This window comes from Equus przewalskii, chromosome X (assembly GCF_037783145.1).
Source record: "Equus przewalskii isolate Varuska chromosome X, EquPr2, whole genome shotgun sequence".
NCBI lineage: Eukaryota > Metazoa > Chordata > Mammalia > Perissodactyla > Equidae > Equus > Equus przewalskii.
This window is the reverse complement of record NC_091863.1, coordinates 85,716,898-85,731,254: the sequence shown is the minus strand read 5'-3', so window position 1 is coordinate 85,731,254 and position 14,357 is coordinate 85,716,898. Positions and strand designations below refer to the sequence as shown.

The following is a 14,357-nucleotide window of genomic DNA, read 5'->3' as shown; positions in this document are numbered from 1 at the left end:
CCTGATTTTGATAACTGCACTGTGATTATGTAAGAGTGATTTTTTTCATAGGAAATATAGATTGAAATATTATTAAAGTGCTTAGAGGTAAAGGGGTATATATGATGGCTGCCACTTACTCTCAAATGGTTCAGAGGACACACACACAAATATATTATACATGGAGAGAGAGAGCACGCGCAAATGATAAAGCAAAGGTAAATATTAACAATTGTTGAGTCTGTATTAAGGGTATACGGGAGGTCTTTACACTATTCTTTCAACTTTTATGTAAGTTTGAAATTATTTCAAAATAAAATGTTGACAAAAGTCCTTTCAAATAGCACCTCTAACAGAAAACCATATTCAAGTCATTAGCTTAATACTATAATACAAAAAATAAAACAAAAATAAGTACATCTCAAGTAGAGCTCATTCATTACTCAACAATAAATATCACAGATGGTTTTTCTTAATAAACTCAATAATAAATAAGTATAATTATTAAGTGACTGCTTGAAAATTTTATGGTTTGTCAGGTTTAAAGGATTGTCAGGTTCTAACAGCTTCAGTTATTTTTGAGGGCCTCTGGACAACAGAGTACTTCGCAAATTCATACCCAAAAAAGCCACAAAATAACAAATTAATTGAATACTTAACCCATTGTAGAAATTAATTTGATCTGTGGATCCGCAGGGAGAGGCTGCGTCCTGACTGGATAACTCTTTTTAACAGAATAATCTTGAAGCAGAAGAACTAAACCAACTCGCAAACTTTTATACCACTCGGGACACAGGGCATTCCACATAATCACTGACACAGTGCCTGAACTGTCGGCAACTTCCAAAAAGGTCTAGACAAAAATGGAGTAAAAGCACATGAATGTTTGTCACTTTTATCTACAGGGTGTTCAAATTTTAAGAATGAGAAAGCAAATCTATAGGGAAATGACTGAATAATTTATGATATCATATGATAGACTCTATTAATTATGAAAAGTTATGAATGAAGAATTTTTAGCTATATGAGAAAATACTTAAGAAAATGCTAAATGATTCAAAATTTTATGTACAACATGATTCCCATTTCGTAGGATAATTTAATGTGATATATGATATACAGCCATATGCAATATATGATATGCATAATATACACATAGATGTGATATATATGGTATACATATGATATCACTGATATGTGTATATAAATTATAAGTATATATGTGTGTAGACAATATATACATACAAAAAAGGGAATAAAACACACTTTAATATTAACAGTGGCTCTGTGTGGTAGAATTTGGGGTGGTAATATTTGTCAGCTTTATTTATACAGTTTTCTACATTTTCCAAATTCACTAAAAGTACATATAACTTCTACAAAAAAACCATAATAAAACACCTAAAATAATTCTTGGTAACATGAAAGTACAGTAAAAATGTTAAGTAAAAAAAGAAAACAGGACAGAAACCAAGAAAGCAGTTCTCATCAGCACTATATGGCACAAGAAAAAGAAAAGGGTCAGATTGACAATTAGAAGGTCTCTAGCGACTGCCCAGCTGAAGAAAAAAGCCAAACTAATTGATTTGAGAGGTAAATGGGAAGCAAGAAAGTGAAAACATCTAGTGTTGACCACTTCTTCGAGGAGTCTGCCTGAAGAGGAGACTGGGAGTAGAGGAGTCCCGAGCTCAAAGGAGATTTTTTTCCTTTTTTTAAAATGGAAGACTAGAGTATGTTTATATGCTGCTGTAGACAGCACAGTAGAGAAGAAAAGACTGAATATACAGAAAAAGATGTGGAGACTAGCTGTATCAGGGAACTACAGGGTGCCCATACAGAAAGAATTCCTTCTTGTATGAGAAATTACATAGAAAAATACCTCGAAATATACATTTATGCACATTTTTCAAATTATTAAATCGAACTTATAAAATGTCATTTAAACATAAATTACCCTAATATGGAGTCGAGTCTGTAAGTTATAATCTATAACTGTTAAATTATCATATAAGATCTTATCACTTATACCTGGTATGGCTCAATCATATTTTTATCAGGTTTTCCATAGTATCGCAGTTTTGATTTATGCAAGATTCTCACAAGCAAAGCAGGAAAACTTCTTCTGTTAGTCCAGGTCATTTCAAGTTGAGAAAGGGAAATTATTTTGGTATCTAGAATACAAAAACGAAAAACAATGCTACTTAATACGTCATGGTAATTTCAAAATTCTATTTTAATGGTTAAAAACAGTAGTTAGATCATCCTCAAAGCAACTCTTTTTCATCACCTAAGCCAGTCTATATACTTCTCATATGTAAAACTTAATAATACACACTATGCCTAATAACAATAGCTTATATATACACATTACATGACTTACTATGTGCCTGGAACATAGGTAAATGCCTATATCAACTGACACACCGTTCCATCTAGAACGCCCTCCACCTTGTCAAACTGTGTCATTATCTCCTGGGAGACTTGGATCTAAATTCACCTCCCTTCAGAAATTTTGTGGACAAAATTTAATGCCATGGAATATTTTCTCACTACTAAGCACTTCTGTATTTAATTTATAGAATTGTTTTATGATATATTTCTGTATTGCCCTCACCTTAGTTTCCTATGTGTAAGTTCTATCTTTCCCAAACATGCAGGACATGGTCTTGTATCAGGGCCTTTGGACATGCTGTTCCCTCTGCCTGGAATTTCTTCCTCTTAGATACCCAAGTTGACTTCCTTTCCCCTCTCCTTCAAGTTTTGCTCAAAAGTCACTTTCTCAGTGATGTTATCCCTAACCACCCTATTGAAAACTGATCCCTTTACTTATCCCCCATCCCATTTTATTTTTCCACTTAGCATTTATTATTGTCTCATATGCCACATAATTTACTTTGAAATGTTTTAATCTCCAAGCTCCCTGGAAAACACAAAAACTGCTTAAAAGTTATTTACCATCTTTAAAAGATTAACCTGTATTTCTGATTTTATTCTTCCTTGGGTTAAGAGGGGTTCCATCTGCAATTCTCCCCACATTTTGCTCTCTCATAGCCCACAGGCCCAACTTTTAAGACTTGAATTTGTATTTGTTCCAATATTTACTTCACTAAGGCATCCTCCACTTCCGTATTTATTTACATAATGTATCACCTACTCAACATTTTGGCATGAACACCACACTTGCAAATTCTTTTTAATAAGAGTTTAAATGGTAATTTATGAATACGCCTCTAGCATAAAAAAAGACACTATTTTCAGTATTAGAATACCTTGTGTAATTCTCCTTCCAGATTCTCCCAATACATTACTAACCCAGGATCACAGGTCTTAATATTTGATCTGATGTAATCAAGTGATTTCCTTTTTAATATGGTCAGACAAATCGTGGATCAGCTCTAAATTATCAGGAATGTATGTGGAACACTCTTGATCAATGAAGGCACATAAACCCCATTTACTGCCTGGAATAAATTCAAGAGCTCCGTGGTTCTGTAAAATCAGAGTTCTAAGAGCCACTATTTCTGCTATAATTGGGTGCAGAGAGTTAGCTGTGATCAAACATCTGCCCGATTAACGTCTTCCCAGTTTGATTTTTTAACTCACAAACTTCATAGAATATATATATATCTTAAATCCAAAAATAAATTATAGGCCATATATAGACAATGAAGAATCTGTGCAAATTCATAGAAATAAGTGTGTGCATTATCAAAAGAAAGAATGAAAATGAATTAGATATTCAATATAAATAGATAGTAAGCAATAGAACAGTGATTCTCAAACTTTTTGGTCTCAGAACCCCTTCATTCTTAAAAATTATTGAAGACTTCAAAAAGCTTTTGTTTATGTGCGTGATTTCTATCAATATTTAGCACATTATAACATAAAACTAAAAAATAGAAAAATATTCATTAATTCCTTTAAAAATAACAATAAGCCTATTATGTATCATATATACATTTTTTGAGAAATGACTATATTTTCCAAAACAAAAAATGTAGTGAGAAAAGTGGCATTGTTTTATGTTTTTGCAAGTCTCTTTAATGTCTAGCTTAACAGAAGATAGCTGTATACACATATTTTCCTTGGCATTTAGTCTGTTTCAATGTCATATGTCATGTAGCCTCTGGAAAACTCCAATGTATACTTTTGAGAGAATGAGAGTGAAAAAAGGTAAATAAAAGTTTTAGTATTTTTATTATGAAAATAGTTTTGATGTTGTGAATCCCCTGAAAAGATCTTAGGGACACGCCTAGGGGTCCTTGGACCAAACACTGAAAATTCCTGCAAAAGAATAAATCCAAGGGATGCAGAAAGAAATAAAGATTAATGATGAAAATAATGAATTAGAAAATAGTAGAACTGGTAAATTCAATTCCCACAAAAACTTAATGAAAAGGTAGAAGTTTGACAAGTGCAATCATGAAGAAAGAAAAAAAATATAACGTCTGGGATGTGATCAACTATAGAGAAAAAATTTTAAAGATTATTGTATATGATTATATATCACTAAACTTGAATACGTCAGTGAAATAGATAATCTTCTAGGAAAACACGAATTACCAATATTGCCCTAAGAAGCAGAAGAAAACTGGAATAGGTCAATAACCACGGAAGAAAATGAAAAATTCACAAATAATGACTTCCAAACATAGGACAAGGTTCACATGGTTTTACAAGAAAATTCTAACAATTTTCAAAGAAAGCTCTTTCCTTTGACTATAAGTTGTTCCAGAGTACAGGAAAATGTAGAAATTGTACCAATTCATTTTATAAATCAGACAAATCCTGAAAAATTATGACTGAAATAGTACAAAAGAGAAATCTACAAACCCAAATCATTTATGATAGCAAAAACACCAAATCAAATCCTTCCAAATTCAGTACAGCAGTATACCAAATTGCATCATGACCAAGGAGAGTCCTAAACATCTTTTCTTGTTCAGGAGGAGTTTATTATAAATTCTGAATAATTCTAGAGATTGATACAAAAATGTGAGTTTAAATAATTTTGTTAAAACATTAAAGGTATCCACCAGCAGAATACAAATATAATGTATAATTTCTAAAGCACTGGAAGAAAAAACATTTTTAAATCTTGCAAAGGTAAAAAAAAAAATAGAGCATGGAATATAGTAAACAGATTCGGATTTCAAGAACAGGTACAAACGTCATTGACCACATTAAATTTAATCTAATAAAATTCGTCTCTTAAAAAAAGAATTGGTTTGGGTCAAAAAGCAAAATCTTAGCTACATGTTTCTTAAAAGAGACAAATTTAAAACAAAATGAAAATAAAGTGATGGACAAAGATATATACGCTAAAGCAGTGGTTCTCAAAATGTGGCCTTTACACCAGCAGCATCAATTATCACCAGAGAACTTGTTAGAAATGCAAATTCTAGGTCCCTACCACAGACCTACTGAATCAGAAGCTGGTGGTGGCACCCAGCAGTCTGCATTTTAAAACACTTTTAAGGTGAAATGGATGCCCACCCACGTTTAAGAACCATTGCTTTAAATGTTAACTAAAAGACAGCAGAAGTGGTAAACAGAAATATCAGACAAAATATAATTCATGGTAAAAAGAGACAAACTCCATACTGAAAAAGAGTAAAATACACCAAAAAGATATTAATAATTTATAAAATTTTACACATTATATAAACATCTAAATCAAAAACTTTGAGAAATATAAGGAGAAATGAACACCACCACCACCATAAAGAGAAACCAATATTCCTCTCAGAGAAATGAGCAAAGAAAATAGATTTTAAAATAAGGATATGGAATATTTTAATTAAAATTTTAAAACTTGGTATAATAAGGAACTTCATATCCAATAAGCAAGCTTTTTCTAAACTTTTGGGAGTTAGAGAGGAACTCAAATTTAAAATCAGAAAACATGAGTGACAATGAAATCTCTACACTTCAAAATCTGGAGGATGCAGACAAAAGCAGTATCCACGGAAAATTTCAGAATTTTAAAAGCATTTGGAAGTAATAAACAAAGAAATAAATGAAACAAGCATTCAACTAAGAAGGTAATACAAAAAAATATGAACAAAGGAAATAAAAGGAATTAAAGATGATAGCAGAAATAAAGTAGAAAACATCTCCCCACTACAGACTTCTTAATTAATAAAGCTGAGAGTCTTTGGGTTTTTTTTTTTTGAATAGCAAAAACATACATAAACCTCTGGCAAGGCTGATCACGAAAAAGGATGAACATACAAACATTAGGAATGTAAAAAGGAATGTAACTAACAAGACAGAGATTAAAAACTATGAACTACTGTGTACAACTTTGACATCTAGGTGAAATGAGATTTCCCAAAGGGTGGAAATGAGATCGAAACATCGGCTCTCAAAAATGGACTCAAGAAAAAGCATTGTTGGTTTTACTACTTTTTCTACAAGAAATTGAAAAGGAGTCATTCCCTCAGCCCCCTATACCAGCCCAAGGTCCCAGCTTCCAATAGCTTTAGGGGTAAATCCTACCAAACTTTCAATGAACACATGATTTCCATAAACACAAAAAAACAGGCCAGCTTCCCAACTCATTCTACTAAGCTAATATTAACCTGATACACAAATTGGACTGAAACAGTACCCCACTCAAAAAGTAACAAAACCTATGGACTAAATTCACCTGAACACACAGATGTAAAAATAACAACTATGACCAAGTAAAGATACAAAAGTGGCTCAACATTAGAAAATCCATTAATGTAATTTATTTCATTCACTCCTTTATTCAACAAACGCTGAACGCCTACTACGTGCCAGACATTGTTCTGGGTATAGGGAAAATAATCCACAGCAGTGAAAAAAACAGAGTCCTTGCCCTCATGGATCTTATAAACTAGTGGGAGGAGAAAGAAAATAATTTGAGTGTTATTAATTCTATGAAGGGCACTTGCACAGTGAAGTAATAATAATAAACAGGGAAGGAATACATATTTAAATAGCCCTTTTCTAACATGTTTTTTATATTTGAGCTGAAACTTGAGGATGGGAAGGAACTTACCAGAAAGAGGAAAAAGCAGGAGCAAAGTATCTGAGGCAGGAAAGAGTTTGGAGGTTTAAGGATTAAAAACGAGGCTGGTATTGCTGAAACAAAATGGTGGAGGAGAGAGGTTAGAGATGAGGTTAGAAAGGGCCGGTCAGTGGCGAAGTGGTTAAGTTCACACACTCCGCCTTGGCGGGCCCAGGGTTTCGCCGGTTGGGAACCTGGATGCGGACATGGCACCGTTCATCAGGCCACGCTGAGGCAGCGTCCCACATGCCACAACTAGAAGGACCCACAACTAAAAAAAATATGCAACTATGTACTGGGGGGCTTTCGGGAGAAAAAGGAAAAAAATCTTAAAAAAAAAACAAGAGATGAAGTGAGGAAGGGGATTCCGTAGGGTAGGAGAACACAAACTACAGCGTGAGGCAAATCCAGCTTGCTGCCTGTTTTGTAAATAAAATTCTATTGAAAAACAGCCAAATCCGTTAAGCTACACTCTGTCTATGGCTGCTTTCGCTATACAATGGCAAAGTTGAACAGCTGCCACACAGACCATATATCCAGCAAAGACAAAAAGATTTAGGATCTAGCTCTTTACAGTTTGCCAACCTTTGTAGGGGTTTGTGGATCCCCTGTAGAAGTCTGGATTGTGGTCTAAGGGCAATGAGGAGCTACTGGAGAGATTTCGGTAGGAGAGTGGTATTTTAACTAACTTCCATTTTAAAAAGCTGTCTTTGAGATCACAATATATTTTTTCCCGTTTTTTCTCCCCAAATTCCCCCAGTACATAGTCGTGTATTTTTAGCTGTGGGTCCTTCTAGTTGTCGCAAGTGGGACTCTACCTCAGCGTGGCCGGAAGAGCGGCGCCATGTCCGCGCCCAGGATTCGAATCAGCAAAACCCACCAGCGAAACCCGGGGCCACCAAGCGGAGCACGCGAACTTAACCACTCCGCCAGGGGGCCACCCGAGATCACAATATTGGTTACCTTTGGGGTAGAGTATTGACCAGGAAGGGCAAGAAGGAGCCTTTTGGGGTGCCTGAAGTGTCCCATATCTTGATGGGGGGGTGGGGGGGGATAGGGGAGGTGGAAGTGGTTACAAAGATGTATATATGTGTAAACATTGATCAAGCTGTATTTTTAAGACTTTTCCACGTTACTATATACATTGTACCTTAATAGAAAACTTTTAAAAGTACAAAAACACACCATAAAGTTAAAAGAGACAATGTGAGAAAATAATTTGCAATATATAGCAGACAAAAACTTAATATCCATTAGCAAAGAAATCCTATATATTAATTAGAAAAAGTCAAAAGATATAATTTAAAAATAGTACGATGGGGGAAATGGGCATTCTCATATACATGTTAGTGGGAATGTAAATTAAGAGAACTTTTTCAGAAGATGATTTGTCAATATCCATTAAATTAAAAAATTCAATTACTCTTTAATCCAGCAGTTTCTCTTCTAGGAATCCATCCATTCAACAGAACTATTTGAACACAGTGAACAAATACGTGCATATCCTAATGATGTTCAGCACTGGATCTAAAACTGAAAAACCGATGACTGCCTAAAACTACAAATTACCCATTCACATGGGCATGATCACATAAATCATGGTATATCCATATCAACTGCTGACAGTTTGGAGTTTTGAGAGGAAAGTTGAAAGCACAGGAGGAGGCAAAAGGGGCCTTCCACTCCACCCCAACCTTTTATTATTAAAAATTTCAAACATACAGCAAACCTGAAAGAACATCAATACACCCAGTTCTAGATTTTGTCATCAACATTTTACTATACTTGGGTCTTACTTTTTTTTTTTAAGATTGGCACCTGAGCTAACAACTGTTGCCAATCTTTTAAGTTTTTTCCCCTCCCCAAATCCCCCCAGCACACAGTTGTATACTTTTAGTTGTGGGTCCTTCTAGTTGTAGCACATGGGATACCGCCCCTACGTGGCCTGAAGGGCGGCGCCAAGTCCCCACCCAGGATCCGAACCAGGGAAACCCTGGGCCGCCAAGTGGAGCTCGGGAAATTAACCGCTCTGCCACACGGCAGGCCCCTACATTTTTAATATATATAGTTTGGATCTTTTAGCAGATGGACATTGCCTTTTATAATAAAAATACTGCTTCAATAATGAATAGATATTACTTTTATAAGCAGAAAAGTGAAATATTCTTTTACAAATTATTATTCCTCTCAATTCTTCTTCTAGAGCACCCATTTTTCATTTATATATTAAATTCTAAAAATGAAAATGATGGACAGAGTAGTAACGCGCTGCTGCCTTATTCCATGCTTGAGATAAAAATCATTCCATTATTTCATCCCTGAAATGACTATCTTGCTTTTAAAGCTTGTTATATAAATCATCCGTGGCGACACATTTCAATAACACCTTTTCCCCCTTATAACTGTTTATTACTTTAATTGCATATTTTTGACCTAGTTATCTTTTCCCTTTAAAGTTCGTTGCTGTTACACGTCACAGTAAGATTATTACCCATGATCTAGCATTATGATTGCAATGTAAAAAAACCCTGAAAAGCAGTAAATGTAGAGAATTATATTTCTCTCTCCAGTACTTTCGTCTTTATCGTTCGCATTTTATTTCCTCCCCATCCCATACACGTATATGACTATAGTACTATCATTCTCCTTACTTCCACCTCTTACAGATAAAAGATATTCTAGAGCAGTTGCTAATTACGAGCTGGCATTTTCAGGTTAACTTTCTACTTCTGATACAGAATTGAAACTCTCAGATCAGTATAGCCCGTGGGAAGTAATAAAAAAACATAAAAATGAGAATTCCAAGCCTTCCCACAAAATCACACATTGAAAAAGCGATATGTACATAACTGCTACACTCAAAGACATAAACATGGTGTTTCATTAAATTATTCAGGAATAAATTACAGAACATCCTTTTTTGAATAAAGGTTAAAACATGCAAAACCACAAATATCTACAACTTTGACGCTGAATTCAAATCTATCCACTCTCCAAGCAACACAGAAAGTACTATTTCCACAACTGGAATGCGAATGAAACTAAGATTAAGTCCGTGGTAGTCAAACGTATAATGAACACGAGGAATACTAACTACAACATCAGTACGTTCGCCAGATTAAATGTAAGAAGTATTCCGACACTTTCAGAATGGCCACTTCTACAACCAAAGCAAGATGCGGACCGTGTAAGTTTCATTAAGCCGGCGTCCCCGTCACTCGTGAAATCTCGTCTACTACCACTCCCGGCTTGTAATTAAAAATACCAAAGCACCTTCGTTTCCTTTCCCATGAACGCAAGCTCCTGAAAACTCTTTTCCGCCTACCCGTGCGCCGTCGTTCCCGCGAATTACTTACTGTTAAAATTGTGTTCCTCAGGTTGCTTGTTGGTTAACCAGATATCTCCATACGGATCTTCGTTATTCCACAGGGCCAGGTAATGACTCTTGCCGCCCCTTAAGGGCCTCTCCGGTATCTCCTCATGCGCTCTATTTCTGAAGGGCGTTTCTAAAGAAATAGCTTCCAGGGTCTTCCCACAGTGGACGTTATCTATGCACAGGATCCCCTGACCTAACCTTCTCTCGTTGTAAACACACGAGACTCTGGAAATTCTCATTTCTATGCCAACTTTAAGAATATTTTTATATACGAGAGAATTCAGGCTGGGGTCCAGGTAGCACTTCTCCTGGTACACCCCGTCCGAGATCGTCACATCATAGCAGTAAAGGGGAGGTTTGCGAATCCTGTCGCGGGGCTCATCCTCTAACAGGTATCTTTGGACGGCCACCACAGCGACAGGCACCACCTCCGAGGGCGTGACCCGCCGGCGAGGTGAGTCTGTTATTTGCTCAAGAACCTTTTGGATCCAGGACCTGGGCCCTTGGGCGTCGGCCCTTCCGACCCCTCGCAGGACCCCAACCCGATTTCTCTCAGAGTTCGGCAGGTATAGCCCACCATGTGAGGGGCCGGCCTGAGGTTGGCCTGACTCACCAGACATTGTGGGGTAATTCCGTACCCTTTTCAATCCCAAAAGCTAGTTTCCCGGGTCTAAAGCTGAGAGGATAAGAAATCGCGCGCTCGAGCGACAATCGCTACTCTGCCCCAGCTGACTGACCAGGCTCCACCCTGTGGCGAGGCTGTAAAGGCGTTTCGTTTGCGCGCGCCGGCTCTCTCGCCCCGCCCCCCTCTGGGCGCGCTTCCTGGTCCGGGGCACTGTTGCTAGGCAGACACTCGCGCGCTTACGTAGCGGATCCTCTGTTCTGGTGCCCGCTGGACTGCCGGGAGAGGAGTAGGGGAAAAGCTTTGGTTGCCATGGTTCCCAAAGCGTAGCACGAGGGAGGGGTAGGAGCGCTTGTGTCTCTTCTAGAGGTGCCGAGAGGCCGTGGAAAAGAAAACGGGGCTGGAAGCGGGGTGCAAGTTGTCATAGTTCAGGGGTTTGGGGGTTTGGGCCTTGGACCAGCAACAGAAAGTAAATTAGAGGGGTCGGCCCAGGCTGAGAGGTTAAGTTCGCGGGCTCCGGTTTGCCGGCCCAGGTTTCATCCCTTCGGATTCTGGGCGCAGACCTAGCACCACTCATTAGGCCACGTTGTGGCAGCGTCCCACATAGCAGAGCCAGAGGGACCTACAACTAGAATATACAACTATGTACTGGGGGGCTTTGGGGAGAAGAAGAAGAAGGGTAAAAAAGATTGGCAACAGATGTTAGCTGAGGTGCCAATCTTTAAAAAAAAAAAAAAGGAAGTAAATTAGAGTTGGTTAATATATATGAATGTGATGACATGGGTCTCCTGTAATACGAACGAAAACAGGTAATGTAGGCACAGCCTTCAGGACAGTCCTTAGCACAAAAAGTCCTCCGTAAACGTTGGTTGCTATTGGTATTAGCATTAGCATCGTTGTGTGTAGTGGCTCCCTGAGTGCAAGGTGGGTCAACTAGATTAAGTGCAAATAAAACCAGAAAATTGTAGAACAGGCTTGGTAAAGAGCAACCTTTAAATTAGACTTCTTAAAATGTACTTATGTTTTATACAATACCTGGCTTAACGTAGAGCTAGGATATAGAATTTCAGAAACTGCGTTTCTAAACTACAAGGAACTGAATGGATATAAATTGGAAAAGCTGATAAGAATAGTTAGAATTAAAAATAAAACATTTATTATATGTACCCAGATGTGCCAGTACACATAGAATGTAGTAATTGTCCTAAGAATACTTTTCAAAGGTGTTTATAGTCTTGTTTTGATTATATTAATCTCCCTTTGCTCGCTATTTCATCATTCTTTATTCACTTTTTATGAAGTCCCTGCTATGAGGTAGGCACTGTTCTAGCTCCTTAGGGATAACAGTAGTCAGACACCTTTAGTAAAGATTCTTTTCACTGCTCGGGCTGAAGAACTGTGCCATTATTATTATTATTATTTTTATGAATATTCTCAATTTTTTTTTAAATTTTTTTAAAGATTTTATTTTTTCCTTTTTCTCCCCAAAGCCCCCCAGTACATAGTTGTATATTTCTCGTTGTGGGTTCTTCTGGTTGTGGTATGTGGGATGCTGCCTCAGCGTGGCTTGATGAGCAGTGCCATGTCCGCACCCAGGGTTCGAACCAACGAAACACTGGGACGCCTGCAGTGGAGCGCGCGAACTTAACCACTCGGCCACGGGGCCAGCCCCTGAACTGTGCCATTATTAATATTTAACTAATACACTCAATCTACACATATTTCTTGAGTGTCTGCTCTGGGCCAGATACAGTCTTACTATGGAGACCAAAAAGTATAATAAGGGGAAAGGGGCAGTAGTTAATATTTTATATAGAATATGATTAGGGAAGGGGTCTCTATTAAGAAGTTGAACACCGCAGAGACCTTCAGGAAGTGAGGGAGTGGGTATGTGGACATCTTAGGAAAGGACATTTGAATCAAAGGGAACAGCAAGAGCAGATTCCGTGAGTAGAAGGATGCTTGATATTTACAAGGAAATGCAAAGCCATTTGGCTGGAGTGGAGGGGTGAAGGGGAGAGGGGTAGGAGATGAAGTCAGAGAAGTCACAAGGCTCTATAGGCTTTCCTCTGTTTTGAGCAGAAGAATGACATACTTCAGCTTGAGCCCCACTTCCTTCATGAAGCCTCCCATAAATGATTCATTCTAGAATAATCTTTCTCTTGTCTGTATCACCCATTTAACATTTATCATCTACTACCTTGTAATTAAAAACAACACTTCCAATGTATGTAGCTTGTCTCTCTAACTCAAGGTTTCTCAATCTGGACACTCTTGACATTTTGGGCCAGAAAATTATTCATTGTGGAAATGTCTTGTGCACTGGGGGATGTTTAACAGCATTCCTGGCCTCAACCCGCTAGATGCCTGTAGCTCTAATTCCCTGCTGCCCCAGCTGTGATAACCAAAAATATCCCCAGACATTGACAAATGTCCCCTGAGGGCAAAATAGCCCCTGGTTAGGAACCACTAGACTGTAAGCCTTTTGAGAGTAGAGACATTTATTCTTTATTGTTTCCTGTAGCTCTTCCACTACCGCTATGCATAAAAGGCACTCAAATCTTTTAAATAAATGACATATATAATTCCCACTGCCTCTCCACCAAAGGGACTATAATATATGAGTGCCTCTCTATAAACAAATGCAATACAGAAAAATCCGAATTTACAAAACACAGAACAAGTAAGCTCCCTGAGTGTAGGTTCTTTGTTATGTTCGCTGCTGAATCTCTGGTTCCAAAATCAGTATGTAGTATATAGTAGGCGCTCAATAGTAATTGTTTAATGAATAAATGAAATTATGGATTTTTATGAGATTTACTGCAGAAGTTATTAAATATCAACTATCTCTATTGTTTATCCAAAAAGAACTGGTTTGAAATATTTCAAATCTGCTCCATCGGCACCCCCTAAACTATATACTGAGTGGAATTTAGTCGTAACAGTAACATATTATCATATTCTGGGTCCTTCCAACCAATTCATAAAAGATGAATGTTGGCAGTGGTGCTCAATAGTTGGGTAATTACTGGAATGGGGAAGAAATAGCACCCATGTTTGTTTTTACAATACAGCACACAATAAAGGTGTACAATGACTATGGACACACATGGAGTCTTTTGTATTGTTCTACTGACAATCTGCTGATAGTGCGTCTCCACAAGAATTAAGGTGTCTACTTGAGTAGTTGTCACACCTATGTATGAATGTTCCCTGGTGTGGCATTATGAGCACTTGCTTTAGGATTAATTACACAATATTAGAATAAGTAAGAGAAATGACTTTTAGAGCCAATAATGAGTCTCAGTTAGGTTATTGATTTTTTTCTCCCCTCAGACCTG

The 14,357-nt window shown here is 37.3% G+C and overlaps 1 protein-coding gene across 1 annotated transcript in view; it reads right to left on the bottom strand.

Moving 5' to 3' along the window:
• Nucleotides 1–11,223, bottom strand: part of RADX (RPA1 related single stranded DNA binding protein, X-linked) — a 68,246-nt gene extending 57,023 nt beyond the window's left edge. Inside the window, exons 1-3 of the mRNA XM_008544716.2 lie at nucleotides 10,375–11,223; nucleotides 2,008–2,150; nucleotides 640–832 (exon numbers count right to left, since the gene is read on the bottom strand). Coding sequence (XP_008542938.2) covers nucleotides 640–832; nucleotides 2,008–2,150; nucleotides 10,375–11,014 — 976 coding nt within the window. The 5' untranslated portion in view covers nucleotides 11,015–11,223. The remainder of the gene's footprint in view (nucleotides 1–639; nucleotides 833–2,007; nucleotides 2,151–10,374) is intronic.
• Nucleotides 11,224–14,357: the final 3,134 nt, after the last annotated feature.